This window comes from Mandrillus leucophaeus, unplaced genomic scaffold, assembly GCF_000951045.1.
Source record: "Mandrillus leucophaeus isolate KB7577 unplaced genomic scaffold, Mleu.le_1.0 Scaffold348, whole genome shotgun sequence".
Lineage (NCBI taxonomy): Eukaryota > Metazoa > Chordata > Mammalia > Primates > Cercopithecidae > Mandrillus > Mandrillus leucophaeus.
The window spans coordinates 92,542-109,454 of record NW_012103676.1 but is presented as its reverse complement, the minus strand read 5'-3'; the positions used below and the strand labels follow the sequence as shown (position 1 = coordinate 109,454).

At 39.0% G+C, this 16,913-nt stretch overlaps 1 protein-coding gene across 1 annotated transcript in view; it reads right to left on the bottom strand.

Moving 5' to 3' along the window:
- PHKB (phosphorylase kinase, beta) overlaps positions 1-16,913 on the bottom strand; it is a 126,423-nt gene that overhangs the window by 48,724 nt on the left and 60,786 nt on the right. Inside the window, exons 9-14 of the mRNA XM_011989147.1 lie at positions 10,231-10,286; positions 9,633-9,726; positions 4,228-4,311; positions 3,683-3,787; positions 2,251-2,333; positions 1,956-2,046 (exon numbers count right to left, since the gene is read on the bottom strand). Of these exons, the coding sequence (XP_011844537.1) occupies positions 1,956-2,046; positions 2,251-2,333; positions 3,683-3,787; positions 4,228-4,311; positions 9,633-9,726; positions 10,231-10,286 (513 nt within the window). The remainder of the gene's footprint in view (positions 1-1,955; positions 2,047-2,250; positions 2,334-3,682; positions 3,788-4,227; positions 4,312-9,632; positions 9,727-10,230; positions 10,287-16,913) is intronic.

The window sequence follows — 16,913 nt, the reverse complement described above, 5'->3', positions numbered from 1 at the left end:
TGAGCCCAGGAGTTTGAGACCAGCCTGGGCAACACAGCAAGACCCTGTCTCTACAAAAAACTAAAAAATTAGTCAGGCATGGCAGCATGTACCTGTAGTACCAGCTACTTGGGAGGCTGAGGTGGGAGGGTCCCTTGAGCTTGGGTGGTTGAGGGAACAGTGAGCTGTGCACTCTACTGCACTCCAGCCTGGGTGACAGAGTGAGACCCTGTCTCACAAACAAACCAACAAACAAAGAAATACACACAAAAAAAACAACTCACAGTGAGACACCATCTCACACTAGTCAGAATGGCTAGTATTAAAAAGTCAAAAGACAATAGATGCTGGTGAGGCTGTAGAGAAAAGGGAATGCTTATACACTGTTTGGTGGAAATGTCAATTAGTTTAGCCACCGTGGAAAACAGTTTGGAGATTTCTCAGAGAACTTAAAACAGAACTACCATTCAACCCAGCGAATCCTAATACTGGGGCAGTATTTAAAAAAAAAAAAAAAAGACCACTAGAGCAGGGAGGGAGGAAGGAGGGCAAGGAATGAAAAACTATTGGGAACTGTGCTTAGAACCTGGATGATGAGACCACTTACACCCCAAATCTCAGCATCATGCATATACCCAGGTATATGTATCCCGCTGAATCAAAAACAAAAGCTGAAATAGTAACAAAAGAAAAAGAGAATCTTTGTACCCAAGCACACAGCTTCCTATGAACTTTTTACTTCTTCACTTTTAAAAATTAATAAGTAGCTAAAGAATACTGGACATCTGACAAATGCCTCCAACATGAAAGACTGAGGGAAAAACCTCTGAAAGTCATAATGCAGAGGAAAGGAAAATTGAAGAAGAAAAAAAAACCTCTAAGTTATATCCTCAGAAAAGATAAAATATGACATCCATGAAATATCCATAGGACGGGATACTACGAAAAATGAAAATTTAAAACATGATAGCCAACATGCAAAACTCAGTAGAAGAACTGCAATATAAAAATCAAAGAAATTGCCTCAGGAGGCATTACAAAAAGACAAAGCAACAGAAAATAAAGGAAAAAAGATAAATGCCTAGGTGAAAATCAAGTATGCAAAATACAATCACCAGTGAATGAGTATGCAAACATGCCATTTATAACACTATATAGGTCTTTCTTTATAAACTTTCCTCTTTCTTATTTAATATTGAGCACCTACTATGTGAAAGACCCCATGGAATAATCATTATTATTTTACAGAAATAAATTATATAAGCCTATATAATAGACCACAATCTTAGTAGTTAAAGGTCACGAAAGCAATGTTGAAGAATAGAAGTATGTTTGCGTCTGGATGATTTTGTAGAGCTGCCCTTAAAGTCTGGTAAGACCTCAAAGCCCAGTAACCCTGAAAGAAGGAAGGATATTCCAGGCAGAGAAAATGGTGTGAGCAGAGGGACAGAACCCCACAAAATTCAAGACACAGTAATTATTGTATTGGCTGAAGCACAAAGAGTGTTTAGTAGGAGAGAACTGTGGACAGAGAGGCTGTTATGACCAGCAGTGAACCAAAGACTGTTTCTGTAATTTAGGAGCTGTGAAGATAATGCTGTGAAGTTCTGAACAGAACAAGGTTTATTCCCAGGTTGGATGTTAGTATAAAGCAGGAAAAAGAGCACTGGACCAACAGTCAGCCAGTCTGCCCCTAAAAGCCCAAGGTTATAAAGCAGGTCACTTCACCACTATGGACCTAGCTTTTAGAGATGAGCTACTGAAGTTAAAATTCTGCACAGGAAATCGCTGCAAGTGTTTAAGCATCTGACTTCGTGGGATCAGATAAACTGGAAAGGTGACAATAGGAATAGGAAGATAGGTAGAGAATAAAACCTTAAGACAAAAACCTTAAATAGAACATATAGTAAGAAACATAGCTGTATTGTAGATTAACTGTCCTGAAAATAGAAGCATACTGAAAATCAGAAGGCTACCTGTAGACGATCCACATGAACTTTGACTCCTCCAATTATTCCTTTTTTAAGGGCTGCCAGCATATCTAATATGGGGTTGAACCGGCTACCTCTAAAAAATATAAATAAACAAAATGTACAGATTAACATCAGAATGGTGAATTAATAATCTAATACTAAGTGCCCCTTATATATACAAAGTATTCTATCACCTACTAAGAAGTATACAAAAAAATCCAAGGAGGCCTTTCTTCCCAAGGGCTCACTGCGTTCATGGCAGTGAGACACTTGCACCTTACTTCTTGTATCAACCTACCTTATATTGTCTTCCCGGATGAGAACAAGGAAAAGTGGACGTCCGTGCATTTTCCAATATTGTTTAATGAACTGCAGTGCATTCTGTCAAAACAGAATGACACAGTATCTAAGACGAACAGGATGCTCAACCATGAGTGCCAAAGAGCCAACAAAATTCTTATGTAGCAAGACAGTTCACAATCCAACCCTGAATAACTTAGACTACTTAGGTGTAGAAGTGCTCTAGCAGGTTCTCTGGGTACATGCAAGTTACGCTGAACACCACTTGGAGTTCAATGATTTCAAACTTCATTCTTAAAAGTAATCACACTACATTTGTTTTAATGGTTTTTTTCCCCTCTTTTAAAAAATTTTAATCTATTTATCTGTTTATTTATTTAGAGGCTGCCAAGGCTGGTCTAGAATTCCTGGGCTCAAGTGATCCACTTGCCTCAGCCTCCCAAAGTGCTGGGATTACAGGTATGAGCCAATGTGCTTGGCCTCCTTTTTTTAAAAAGCCTAAAATGTACAGTTCAAGAATGGCCTCAGGGGGAACAATCATGCCAGCCATTCAGAAGATTAACTCACTTCATATTACTAGGGATTTATATTACAGCAGGTGGAGAAGACTGGACTGAATTTATACAGACCATTAGCAATGTAGAGGGAGTTCTTTATTTGACTAATTATCTATCTATCTATCTATCTATCTATCTATCTATCTGTCAATCAATCAGTCATCTCAAAGACTTAAATATAATAATCATCATCATCACATCAAAAACTTATATAATAATTCACCATATGCCAGGCACTATTCTTAGTATCTTAAATATATTAACTCATTTAATCCTCAGAACACCCCTTAATTATTATTCAGTTTTACAGATAGGAAAACGAGGTACAGAGGAGTTAAGTAACTTGCCCAAGAACACACAGCTGGCAAGTGGCATAGCCAAGATTTTAACGAATGCAGTCTGGCTCCAGATTTCATGCTTTAAATCATGATTCTAACCTTCTCTGCTCTGTAAGTAGAAAAGGGAGTGAAGATTTTAACTCATGGAGTTATGAGTTAGTTGAGGTTTTACTGGATATTCTTCATGAATAAAATTATTTTGCTAATTTACCTTTTGTTCAAAAAGAGATAAACTGTCATATGAACATATTTTTCAAAATAGGTCCCCCTGTTTTTCTGAATTGTATCTTTTCATTTCATTTGTAGAAAGGCACAATGAGCAGTCATACAACTGTATATAAGATAGAGGTCATCTATTATGCCAGTGCTGCAAGTAATTTACACTCTCCAAAGCTATGCAGGTGGTTTTACTGTCATGCTTTACACTGTGTTAACCTAGTATCACAGATATCTGGGAGTACTCAATATAGTAACATATGATAAAATCAGTGGAAACAAAGTCATTCCATTTTTAAGAAAGGTGTTCCGAAGCTACCTTTATGTCATCTATCAGCAGGAAAACATCCTGAGACATGTAGAAATCACTTAGGTCGAAAATAATCGGGTAACAAACCACAGTCTTTCCTAAAATGCGATAAATCTGTAAGGGAAAAAGTTTTAAAACAAATAACTAAAGAACATACCAAAGGCAAAGGTGCAGTACTATAAGTCTCAATAAAAATAAAAACTGATGTTTAATTCTGAATAAGCACATAAATTAATAGCTTGTGACATCCATATAATATTTAAAAATTTTAGTTTCTTGATTGAATCAGTATACTAATAAACTTAAAGCAGTCTACCTCAAATATGATAGAAAAAGTCTGTGAGTAAATATCATTATAATTAGATATTTTACAAAGCTTAGATAAGACTTCCACGATATTATGCAAAATAAGATTTACTAGCAGAAAATAATACTTCAGATAAGTAGTCTGAGTACATAATGAAAATGAAAAAGGATGCATAGCAGGTCAAACACCATTTCAGTATGTGGTATCAGAATCCAAAAACTACTTTTTGAGGACATTTCATGAGTACCTTTGATGTACCGAGGCAGCCAATGGGCCTATCTGGCCTTCCGGAGAGTCCTAACTTTTCGTTGATACCCAGGTGGAAATAAGCCTGTAAGACACAAGTTTGTAAGTTAGAGTCAGGTAAGAATTCATGTCACTTTCTTGCCCCTGAGTATTGCCCTGTTAATTTTTGATCTTTCCAGAGAGAAAGAAGCTAGGGAACCCTAATCCAAAAACTTGTAGGAAGACAAGCTAGCCAAAGATGTTAGCTTAGATTTTGGATTACTGAGAGATTTGAGAGCAAAACTTTTGCAGATCTACTTAGCAACATTCTTAAATTTGATATTGTTCTTACACTGCTATAAATGTACAACGTACATGGCTCTGATTCGTAAAAGAACACAAAGAGGCTAAGGCTTCCTGTATCATTAAAAAAATTTAATTGTTTAACATTTTTAAAACTAGGCCCATAATCTCCTACTAAATTTCCACCTTCAAGTATTTCCCACCAAAATGAAAATGTCTTCATTGATTTTTTCTGATTACATACATTTTATGAAATATTCAAACCATACACTCAAAGTGAATGTTCCTGTTTATTTTCACAATCCCTTTTGCAACAACTATTTCTCTGGTATATGCTGAAAGGAGTATAGTTTATTGTATGATCCCTAAGGGGCACCAAGAGTATAGATAGGGTTAAAGACTCTTAAAAGTACATCAATAAATATATACTCATATTATACACATGTCAATATGTGTGTATATTTCCATAAATGGGTTCATATAACATATATTCTGTGTCCCATTTTTTAAACTTAATATTGTGGTATTCCAGTTTCAAGATGTTAAAATGGGCCAGGTGTGGTGGCTAGCGCCTGTAATCCCAGCATTTTGGGAGGCTGAGGTGGGCAGATCACGAGGTCAGGAGATCGAGACCATCCTGGCTAACACGGTGAAACCCCGTCTCTACTAAAAATACAAAAAATTAGCTGGGCATGGCGGCGGGTGCCTAGTAGTCCCAGCTACTAGGGAGGCTGAGGCAGGAGAATGGCGCGAACCCAGGAGGTGGAGCTTGCAGTGAGCTGAGATCGTGCCACTGCACTCCAGCCTGGGCAACACAGCAAGACTCCGTCTCAAACAAACAAACAAACAAACAAACAAAAAAGATGTTAAAATGAGTCTATACTTTTTCTGTATATTTCTATGTTGAAATGATTGAAGAAATATTAAAATTGAGGGGGAAAGCTGGCCACAGTGGCTCATGCCTATAATCCCAGCACTTTGGGAGGCCGAGGCGGGTGGATCACCTGAGGTCAGGAGTTCAAGACCTGCCTGGCTGACATGGTGAAACCCAGTCTCTACTAATAATACAAAAATTAGCTGGGCGTGGTAGCACACGCCTATAATCCTAGCTACTAGGGAGGCTGAGGCAGAAGAATTGCCTGAACCCAGGAGGCAGAGGTTGCAGTGAACCGAGATGGTGCCACTGCACTCCAGTGTGGGTGACAAGAGTGAAATTCCATCTCAAAAATAAATACATAAAGAAATAAAAACTGAGGGGGAAAAGTCTGCAGAAGTATTACAAAATAGGGAAGGGTGACACAGTGGAACAGAAACTTCTAGAATTTCTAGAAGGTTAAAAACAGTCTTGGAATGAATTAAGAGTTAATCAGTGTCAGAGGAGAGCACTTAATCTAATCAAGAAGCCCCTTTACCTTTTTTAACTCCTATCTCCTGATAAAGGTAGCTCCCATTTTTTTTGTTATTTTAAAAAAAATTCAATAAACATCTTTGGACAGTGTGTCATTATATCTGCAGGATAATTTCCTAGACTTGCTGGATCAAAGAGAATACATTATCTTTGAAATATAATGTGAGGTTGGTCACCCTCTAGAAATAATGTACCAATTTATACTGGTATTAACTGTGTACAGGCCTTGCCACCTTCTTGGGTCAAAATAATATTTTGTTTTTTCTTTTAAACTACTATATTAAAATATTTTGTGGTTCAGCATTTTCTAATATATTTAATGACTATTTGTATGTTTTGTAACTTTTTTCATTTGTTCCCTTTTCTATGGGGGAATTTGGCATCCTTTTTTGTTTTAAGAAATCTTGGTATATTAAGAGTATTGCCCCTTAAATCAAATACTTTGCCCAGTTTGCTCCTCTTCAGTGTTGTTATGAAACGTGAGAATGACTGCACAGTAGGTGGAATCTCATTTCAACATGTGGTATTTCAATATAAACATTTTTCTACTAGGAAATTTCACAAGCACCTTTGATATGCCAGGCTGTTTGCTATATTTAGTTATACAGTATTTGTCAATCATTTCCTCAATGGCTTTTTGGCATTGGTATCATTCTAAAAATGGACTTCCCCTCCCAACAGCTAAAACATATTCTCCTATTTTTTATTCTAGTGCTTTTATATTTAAAAATTTTTTAAAGTTTTCAATTTTTGATCTGTCTGCAATTTATTTTTACATTTAATGAGAGAAATAAATCTAACCGATATTTTCCTAAATGGAAAATTAAACCAACTATCTCTACACAATCTAGTGATTGTGATTTGGACCGATTTCACATAACAACTTCATTGTATACAAAATTAGTGGTGTTGCCAGAGCTCTCTGTTCACTGACATAGTGCACACATCTATGTGAGAGTTGGGTTTGTATCTCTTTCTCCTTTCGACTTGTACACTCCTGTAGAACAGCAGCCCAAGTTGGCACTGTGCCTAGTATGTAGCTGGTGCTCAGGAAATACTTGATAGATGAATGAGGGAGCAACTGAATATTCTCCTGAGCCACACGTGCTGTGAATATTGATTCTGGAATAGCAGTGATTTTAGACAAAGTCAACTGGCCAGAAACGGTGCTTTATAAGCATTATGTTGATAGCTGCACTGAAACCACAGCACATAACACTAGATGCAGCCCCCTTTACCTCATATATTAATAGTTTCAAATTTTCAGAAATAAATGTATAGTAAAATGTGTTGATCTAGGTGGGTTTCCTTTAAATACTACTCTTTGTTAGAGTAAAAGGATTCTCCTTAACTTTCTGAACCATGGTATGGCAGGTCTGTGACTATTTAGTGCTCCCCACATTCCAGGGTGCATATAACACTGCCCCCATGTTGTACACATTCATAACATTTAGTGCACTGAAAGACATAGTAGTGACCAAACTACCCAGAAATACAGAAGTACTTCATACTAGGTCTGTACCATAGAGCAGATTTCTGTATTCCGATCCCCATGAAGCAAATCACACTACAGTCATCACATCATGAATATTAACCACATGCTGTGTAAAAACCCTGCTCTCAGCTGTCTGCCTTCACATCCTCTTCAGTGGGCTGCGGGAGGGAGTGGCTTCTCAGAAGAAAGGGAGCAACCGCTAGCATAAGAATATGTGCATCAGCTAAGATTTGAGGGAACACCTTTACTTTGAAAAGGCAGACTTATAAGGAGCAGAATACTAGGCAATATATCTTAGAGGATGAATTCCAAAGAGTAGCTACTTAGGAACACAGACGCTACAGCTACAACCAAAAAACAATCTTCCATCTCAACACATGCACAGGAAGGTCGGCTCTTGCTCACAAGTCTGTCTTTTTAGCCATACGACACCAAAATTGCAAGTCATTTGTTAACACCATCTTTAAAACAAGATATAAAATAAGCCAGGAACTGTTTTAAGTCTTCACTTGCTCTGTAACAGAAGGCCTTCTACTGCCTCTGATTCCACAAGCACTTTGTATTGAACATCTATTATAACAGTTATCAAAGTGAACCGTAATTCACTGTTTTTTTTCTGTCAAACCAGTAAACTCAGAGGTCACTGAGAACAGGGACAAAGTCATTTCATCTGAGTGTCCTACACAGTGCTCTGCATATAGCATGTGTTTGTTGCTGAATGAATGAATATCACATTCAAGTTATTTGCTCTCCATGTTAGCCTTTTAAATCTTGATTGCATGTTGTCTGGTAGGATATAAACTCACCTACTATTAAAATAAGTTGCTAATATTAATTAGACTAGAAAAAACAGATTTGGGTTAATTTGTTTTAAGAGTATGTTTATCAAAGAATAAGCTTTGTTGGCGTTCTCTAGAGCTTTCAGCAGGAGAGCATAAAAGTGTATTAGCAGCCGACAGCCTGCAGCTAAATACTAAGAGCACAGCGTGGGAGCCTTAGATTTTGGCATCCTTCCCTCTCCTTCCATGTTGCTTCCAATCCTTGCCTTGTAACATTATGTACATCTGGGTACGAGTTTAAATTGTTACCTACTCTAGGGATCCTTGGATTTTCAGCTTTATCTCTTGGCAGGGTGGCGGTGGTTAAATTTATTAGAGAAGGTGTAAGGACTCTCCAAGAGCTGGTGCTCTTGGCGACCTGACACCCAGGTTCTGGTTTGTGTTGCCTAATGTCAAGATCCAGCCCTGATACCAGAGTCCTGCATTTTCTCATGTAATATGTACCTTTCTTCTCTAAGTCTTCATTTTTGTGTCATAGCAACAAGACTTTGACTACAACCATTTATGTTAAGCTAATAAACTTAATCATGTCCTCTTGAGAGCTACTGTTATAAAGACTTCTACTACACACTGAGCAGTTTGTTCTTATGTTGTTTTTAACAATTACTAAATAAAAATGGCAGTTTATAAATAAGTAGTCGGTGGGAGTCAACAATATCCTGTCTCTAATGAGCAAGAATATTCACGAGCATAGGCAATAACAGATCCATCTACAGAGCAGTGCATGCAAAAGGCCTCAAACGTTACCTTTTAATTCCATCCCAAATACGTATGGAACTACATCAATGATACATACAGATGTTACTTTTACTTTATAATTGCTTTGAGACCCAGCAAACCAAAGGGGCTGAAATTACTTCAGACACCAAACAGGAAGGCAAGAGAAAAAAGGAAAGTAGTAAATATCAAAAATATTTAGGTATGAGAAGGTTTTCTTTTAAACAAACCTTCTCACATCTAAATATTTTTTGATAATCAAAGACGAAAAAATCAAAGATAAAAGGAAAAAATCAAATCAAAATGTAAAAATACGTTTTGATAAAAGAGAAAAAAATCAAATCAAAATATAAGATAATTTTATTTCTATTAAAATTAAGACTAACTTGTTGTTTAACTGCTCATCCTAGGTTAGTAATAGAGTTCAGAAAGAAGTAGAAATCAACAAGACCTATAAACATAATGTATACACACACACAGAGTGCAAAGTTTTTTTAGTAACAATGTCCACTAAAGTGGAATTCTCCATTTAATTAGAAGCTTTTGGATTACTGGTCTTATATCAGAATCAGATTTTAACTGTGTGACTTGTCTGTAAACTAAGTCCAGTCATCAAGCTCTAGTACCTCTACAAAGTAAGGAAAGTAAAAGGCAGAATCACTTACTTTCACAAGCTCTTGCTGAGGCCATATCTGAATGGGTTCTACTTGTTGAGGAGTTTGAGTTTGAATACCATATGTGTTCAGAAAAACTTGAAGTCTAAAGATCATAGGGAAAAAAAGAGATGTTTTTAGAAAACACATTTACAGTTTAGGAAGCAGTGAAGGAGGAGGATAAAAGGGAACATGCTAACTTGGAGGGCATTATTAATTTGTTAGTATTAGCAATTTGCCATCTGCACTAGACTTCAGAGGCCCTTATGGATCCTCCACGAAGCATCAGATGGAAACATGAGGGGCTGGCAGGGAGGGTAAGCACTGATTTTGGTAATCCCATGTGTTTGCACGAATTTCTCAAAACTACAACCCAGGCAACACTGGCACTGGTCACAGTCTTTAATATTCACAACTAAAACAAAATTATTTTTAAACATGAAAAGAATAATATGTTGGCCATTTAAAGTGACATTAATGATATCCCTGAAAGCCTGTGAAGGAGTTTCCGAAGTTAGTATCTTCTACCATACTCGATATTGTAAACATAAAGCAATCATTTCCCCTTCCCTCCCCACAAAAAAACACACCACCCACTTGGATTTCATACCTTTGGCTTTCTGCTATAAGTGCCACATGAACTACCAAATCATTTTCCAGTGGGCCCTGTAATGTAGAATAAGGGAGGGGGAAAACATTTTAAAAGATCTGGTCATCATCAGCTACAATGAGAATCAAGGACAATATTAACCATCTCTAAGCAGTTCATTAAAATGATGGGCACTAGCTGGCTCTCAGCGGCCACCTTTCTTTCCTTGCTCGCCACTGCCTACTAATCAATTTGATGGTGTAGACAGAGTAATGGAACACCAAGGAATGGAAAGCCGTAAACCTCATCACTACCACAGGGGCTAGCCTGTCAGGGCTATTTTGAATGATGCATAAGAGTAGTTTGGGGACCGAGAGTCATTTTCCATCATTTAACTCTAAAGGGAAGAGGAGGAACTAAAAATAAAAACCCAATTTATGTATTCTCTGTAAAAAAAAAAAAAAAAAAGACCGTGAGTTAAAATTGTTCATCTGACATCTTAACCACATATGAGGTTATTCCCTTTCTTGTTAGCCAATTTTCCTTTGGCACCTTCTACATCTAAGTAGCTTTATTCTAATAGATAATTCTTATAATAGATCATGAACTACCCAGTTGACTATTAATTAACATTATGTTCATTAAATACAAGCTGTTGGACTTAATAGTTCTAATCAAAGGTAGTGTTGGATATTTGCTACTCATTTTTTGTGTGATAAAGATTCACTATAACATGTATTATACATGTTAAATTGAACCCAATTTTGGAACCTGTATATAATTAACAGAGAACATTAAGAAGCACCAATAAATTGTAGTATTAGGGAGCTCTGAAAATACTGATCAAACATAACTCTTTTATGGTAATGAATCGAACAGTCCCAATAATATGCTGTAAAACATTTGATTTATCATCAATCAGTTCCTCTCTATGGTATTCAATATGCCACTGAAATTTATGTATGATAGAAGGCAAGAAACACCGGCATACATATATCAGCAGTAAATACCATACAATCAAAGGGATGGTTCCCAGAATCATCGTGAAAGTGCCATTTCAGGCAGACTTTCATTTGATTTAAATGAATGTGTAAGAGAAAATGTGATTCAACAATCCAACAAAAACAAATACCCATTTAAAATTTTATAAATTCTGTTTTTACTTGATAAAGACCTTACAATTAAATGTTTCTCAAAAGGATGAGAAAAAACTTAAGTTTTCAAAGCCTCATCAAGATTTCTAACACCAAATGAAAAAATTAAGCTCTCTTTCTCTTGGATGAGATCTAGTATTTACTGCTTTAAAAGGAAGAGTAACCTTAGAATAGGCCATTATGTACAATCTTCAGGACAGTTATGGGATTCTTAAATAAAAAGCAAATGAAAACATACTAGAATACAGATGATATTTCAATAACAATAAATAAGGCAACTTATAGATTGTAATTGGCAAACTGGAATCTTCTTTTTGAATCATAGGTCTGTTTAGGATATTGTTTCCACTTGTGTAACAGAGTACTCAGATCTAAAATGGTCACTATACATGTTGAATCATACTGAGCATCTAGTTAGGGCACTATTAGAGGGCTGAAGAGCTCTTTCATTGTAAAAACTAAGCATTTCAGATAGTCTGGTTCACAAACCATCTACCACAATGAGCCTGGACTTAGAACTGCAGCCCAAGTGGGACTCTTTGCCCCATTCACCACTGAGAGAAAGAATTCAACTCGGACAGCCCCACTCCGAAAACTCTTCCTTTCACTACCAAAGTTGAAACCATCTGTTCTGTTTTTACCATTTTCCTCAAACCACCACCATTGGTTTCTTTGTTTGTTTGTTTGTTTGTTTCAGACAGGTTTTCACTCTGTTGCCCAGGCTGGATTGTAGTGGTGTGATCCTGGCTCACTGCAGCCTAGACCTCCTGGGCTCAGGTGATCCTCTTGCCTCAGCCTCCCAAGTAGCTGGGACTACAGGTGAGCACCACCACACCTGACTAATTTTTATATATATTTTTTAGAGACAGATTTCACCGTATTGCCAAGGCTGTTCCTGAACTCCTGGGCTCAAGTGATCTGCCCACATTGACCTCCCAAAGGGTTGGGATTAGAGGTGTGAGCCACTGCATCCAGCAAACCACCACCACTGTTGTTCAAAACCCATGAAGTCTCTTTGACAATTTCCTAATAGTAATTAAAACCTTCTTTTCTGAATGGCATTTTTCCTAATAATATTGTAATACTTTCTGCTCATAGGTCACAGACAAACACACACACACACACATATATACACATACTCAAGCCCTGTGTGGTACTAGTAATCTTCATTTTACAGACATTTGTTGACTCATTCATCAGACCAAGAGGACACTAATCCACAAGATTCCATGTTAGAATATGAATATGATCCAATATCTCTCCCTGAGGAGTTCAGTCTACTAGGAGAGATGGATAACAGATACGTTTTCACACACGTGTTTACTATCACATAAAAGTATTTTACTGGTATCTTTCTTTGGCAGATCTACCTCATTAAACAAAAAGTGACTGTAGGACATGACATTCTGTGGATATACCATACTTTATTTTTAAAATGTTTATGTTGATGGACATTTAAATGGTTTCCAATTTTTCATTTCTACAGAGAATATAATAATTTTCCCTATCTCAGAAAACTGCTGAAGATTTAGGGAGAGAACAAAGTGCTAAGCACAGTATTTCACACAAAAACACTCAATAAAGGGCACTAATTCTTGCTGTAGTTGCACATTTGCTTATTGTTATCTTCACACCTATCCTTGGACAGCTGCTGCCCTCCTCCTTGTCTAGATTTGCTATAACGCCTATGTTGCCCTAGATCCCATTGGCTTCCACCATTCTAAGACATTTGGATTATCCATCATCCTATTTTTTTATATGGCTAGTTCTTCCCCAAATGATTCTGAATGTCTTTTTAAAGACATCCTCAGGCGACTTAACACCTTCTTTAATGCTATGGTCTGAATGTGTATGTTCCTCCTGAAATTCAGGTTGAAATTTTAACCCCAAGGTGATGGTATTGGCAAGGGATAAGGGGCTGGGGAATGGAGAAGGGTGCTTTGGGAGGTAATTAGGTCATGAGGGCAGAACCCTCATGAGCATGACTGGTATCCTTATAAAACAGGCCCTGCACCCTTTCCATCATGTGAGGACACAGGGAGAAGGCACCATTTATGAACCAGAGAGCAGGCCCGCACCAAGACACTCAATCTACCAGCACCATGGTCTTGGATCACCCAGCTTTTAGAACTGCGAGAAATAAATTTCTGATGTTGATATGCTACCCAGTTTATGGTATTTTGTTACAGCAACCTGAACAAACTAAGACACTTAGCTACTACCCATTTTTTTTTCCTTTCATTTCTCAAACATAAGACTATAACTATGTCCTTACCTTTCTTGCCTCTGAACTTCTGCCCTCTACAATCTATCCTGCCCTGTCTTTGGAGATACATAATCCTAACACAAGTCTATGGTCACATATTCATTCTATTCATTCTCTTTCTCAAATCTCATCCACTCTAGTGGCTTTAAGCTATTATCTCTAAGTGTCATAGGATCCTTGGGGTGTCACTTTGCCAGCCAGAAACCTCTGTGGCCAGTGGAGCCTTCTACTTGAATATTGTCCACACCAACTGGGCTCGTTCCACCCACGTGGCCTGGTAGGCTGTGCTCAGCTTGCACTACCAGCCTGGATCCCACACTTGCCAAGGGTGAGCCAGGCGTGGGGTAGTGAGGGGTATGTGGGTGAGCAATGTAGTGAGCCGGGCAGAGGGGGGCGGTGCATGTTTCAGCCTTGTTTATATTACAGCTCTTTCAGTCCTGTCATTTGGTGAGTCCCAAGTTCTTGTCCCATGTCCAGGAAGAATGAGGTACACAGACAACTAGAGGGTGAGCAAGGCAGAAAGGAGCTTTATTGAGTGACAGAATAGCTCTCAGTAGACCCAAAGTGGGTAGCTCCTTTCTGCATGCAGGTCATCCCAATGAGTCAAGTAGACCTGAAGACCTGAAGTGGGTAGCTCTTTCCTGCAGCTGGTAGTCCCTACATCTGGCTGAGTCTGGGAGTTTTTATGGGCTCAGAAGGGAGGAAGTGCATGCTGATTGGTCCATGGGTGGCCATGGGTGGGCTTGGAAAAAGCACAAGTTCTCACTCTGGGCTGCAGACTCCACCCAGGGGTGGCAAACTGGCCCTCAGACTTCAGGTAATCCCTGGTTTGAAGGTAGGGTTTCACCAGGGACCTGCCACACCTGCTGCCCAGGAGCCTGTTTGCTTCCTACCATCATCAACATGCTGTCCAGGGTGCCCAGGCTGTTTGTGTCAAGGGGTACCTGCAGGCCCACGACAAGCTGCCCTTAGCCCCACCGGCTTCCCTTCTGTGCTTAAAGCCCAGAGGGGGCTGAGACAGCAGAGGGTTGGCATGTCAGTGCTGCCCTGAGCATGTGCACACCCAGCTGTGTTGCATCAGCACCCAGGCTCAGTCACAACTTTGTTCCGTACTGCAGCAGGTGCCGGGTGTGGGGAGAGGCCAGGGAACGGGAGCAGGCACTTCTGAGCCCCCATGAGTACAAGGATGCCTGGGTCTGGATCTGCGGCTGGACAGCTGCAGGTGCACCTGAGAGCATGGGGCTCCTGCCCCACCAACTCAGTAGGGAGTGGGGCTCCTGCCTGCTCCCGGCCCCCTCTGGCTCCATGGAGTGTGCAGCCCTGGCCACACTGTAGCTGGTGTCCCTGCAGTGGCTGCTCTAGACAGGTTGCCGCCACTATTATAAGCAGATGTTTCCATGTTTATATTTCTAGTCTTGACCTTTCTCTTAAGTTCTAGTTCCCACATTTTAAACTGTTTTCCGGACATTTTCTCTTGGCTATTTCCAAAGTTAATAGATCTAAAACTCGACTCCTCATCATCAACCCCACCTCCATCCCAAATAGGTTCTTATTCTTTAATCCTCATTCAATGGGTCACTCTAGCTCAGAACCTCAGAATCATCTTTGATGCCTCTCTTTTACGTAACCTCCATCTGCAATTAGTCACCAGAATCCTGTGAATCCTTCCTTCGCATAGTATCTTAAATGTTGTTTTCTTTGCATTTCCATAGCAATGTTCAGGATTTAAAAGTGGCAACAACAGCAAACACTTTACACAACTATACTCCATATGCCAGGAACTGTTTCAGTGCTTTATCAAACTATTATCCCATTTTACAGGTTTAAAACTGAGGCACAGAAAGTTTAAGCAATTTATCCAAGGACACAGACCTAGCGGAGCTAGAATTCAGACTCAGGCAGTCTGACTGCAGATTCTGTGTTCATAATCACTCACTTATCCTGCCTCTCAAAGAGCAGAAAGAAGGCAGACTTTAGATTGAAAGATCTACATACAAGTCCTATCTTGTCACTTCCTCTAGCAATGATCCTGCTCATCTGATGGGTGCCTTAGATTACTGTGGACAAAATTGACCTGATCTCCATCCTTAAATCTACTAACTCCCAAAGCATTCCTTATCTCTATAAGGCCCCATATTATGAGCTCATTTGCTCTGGCCAAAAAATGTGTAAGTCATCCTAAATTCCTTTTTCCTTCAAAACCCATAACCAATAACAGCAAAAAAACCAAAACAAAACAACGACCAAAACTGAGAACACTTATTGAGAATCAGGTGGCTATATTAAATTATATACTCTTAAACATCCCTATTAGGTAGGTTACTATAATTATTCTCATCTACTGATGAGAAAACTGAGGCAAAGAGTGATTAAAAAACTTACCCAACATCATAAGCTAATATATACAGCTATTAAGTGGCCACATGGAGATTCAAACATGTGCAATCCAATCTACTTCTTATCCATTATAGTATACTGTCTGCCTCTGTGACGTGCTGCTAATTCACCAAGTCATCACATTGGCTCTACCTCCAAAATATGTCTCAAACATACCACTTCTCTCCTTCTCCACTGCTAATACCACCCTACTTAAAGTAACCATGATCTTTTACTTGGTCAACTAACTGGTCTACTTACCTCAGTCTTAAACCCCATTCCACCCATTCACAGCAGTCCATCCTGAAAACAGTAATTAAAAAGTGTAAATCAGATCATCTCACTACTACTACACCCCACCCACACGTGCACATGCATATGCACACTCTGCCTAAAACTCTCCAGTAACTTCCTGTAGAATGAGAACAAAACTGCTTATCAGGCCCAAGAGGCCCTCCATAATCTAGCTCTGGCATGCTTGCCTCTTCTTTCTTATTCTCTCTTCTCTTCTTCATCAAGTTTTAGCCACCCTGGGTCCTCTCTGTCCCTTGAACATGCCAACTATGTTCCCATCAAGTGCACTGGTTACAGCTGTCTGGTATGTTTTCTCCTCCAGGTTGCAGAACCAATGCTCTCTGGTCATACAGGTCTCAACCATCATCCTTGCCACACAGGGCTCCTCTCTCCACCATGGCCAAAGTTGTTCTTCTCAGGCATCCCCAACCCCAGTCTACCACTTTACCTTATTTTGTCTGCCTCATAGTACCTGTCCGATACAGAAATTACATCATTTATTGTTATTCATTCCCTTCAGAAAGTAACTCCCTGAGAGCAGGGAACTTGATCTAGCTGGTCTACTGCCACCTCCCCACGCATGGAACATAGTAGTTATCCTTACTATTTGATGA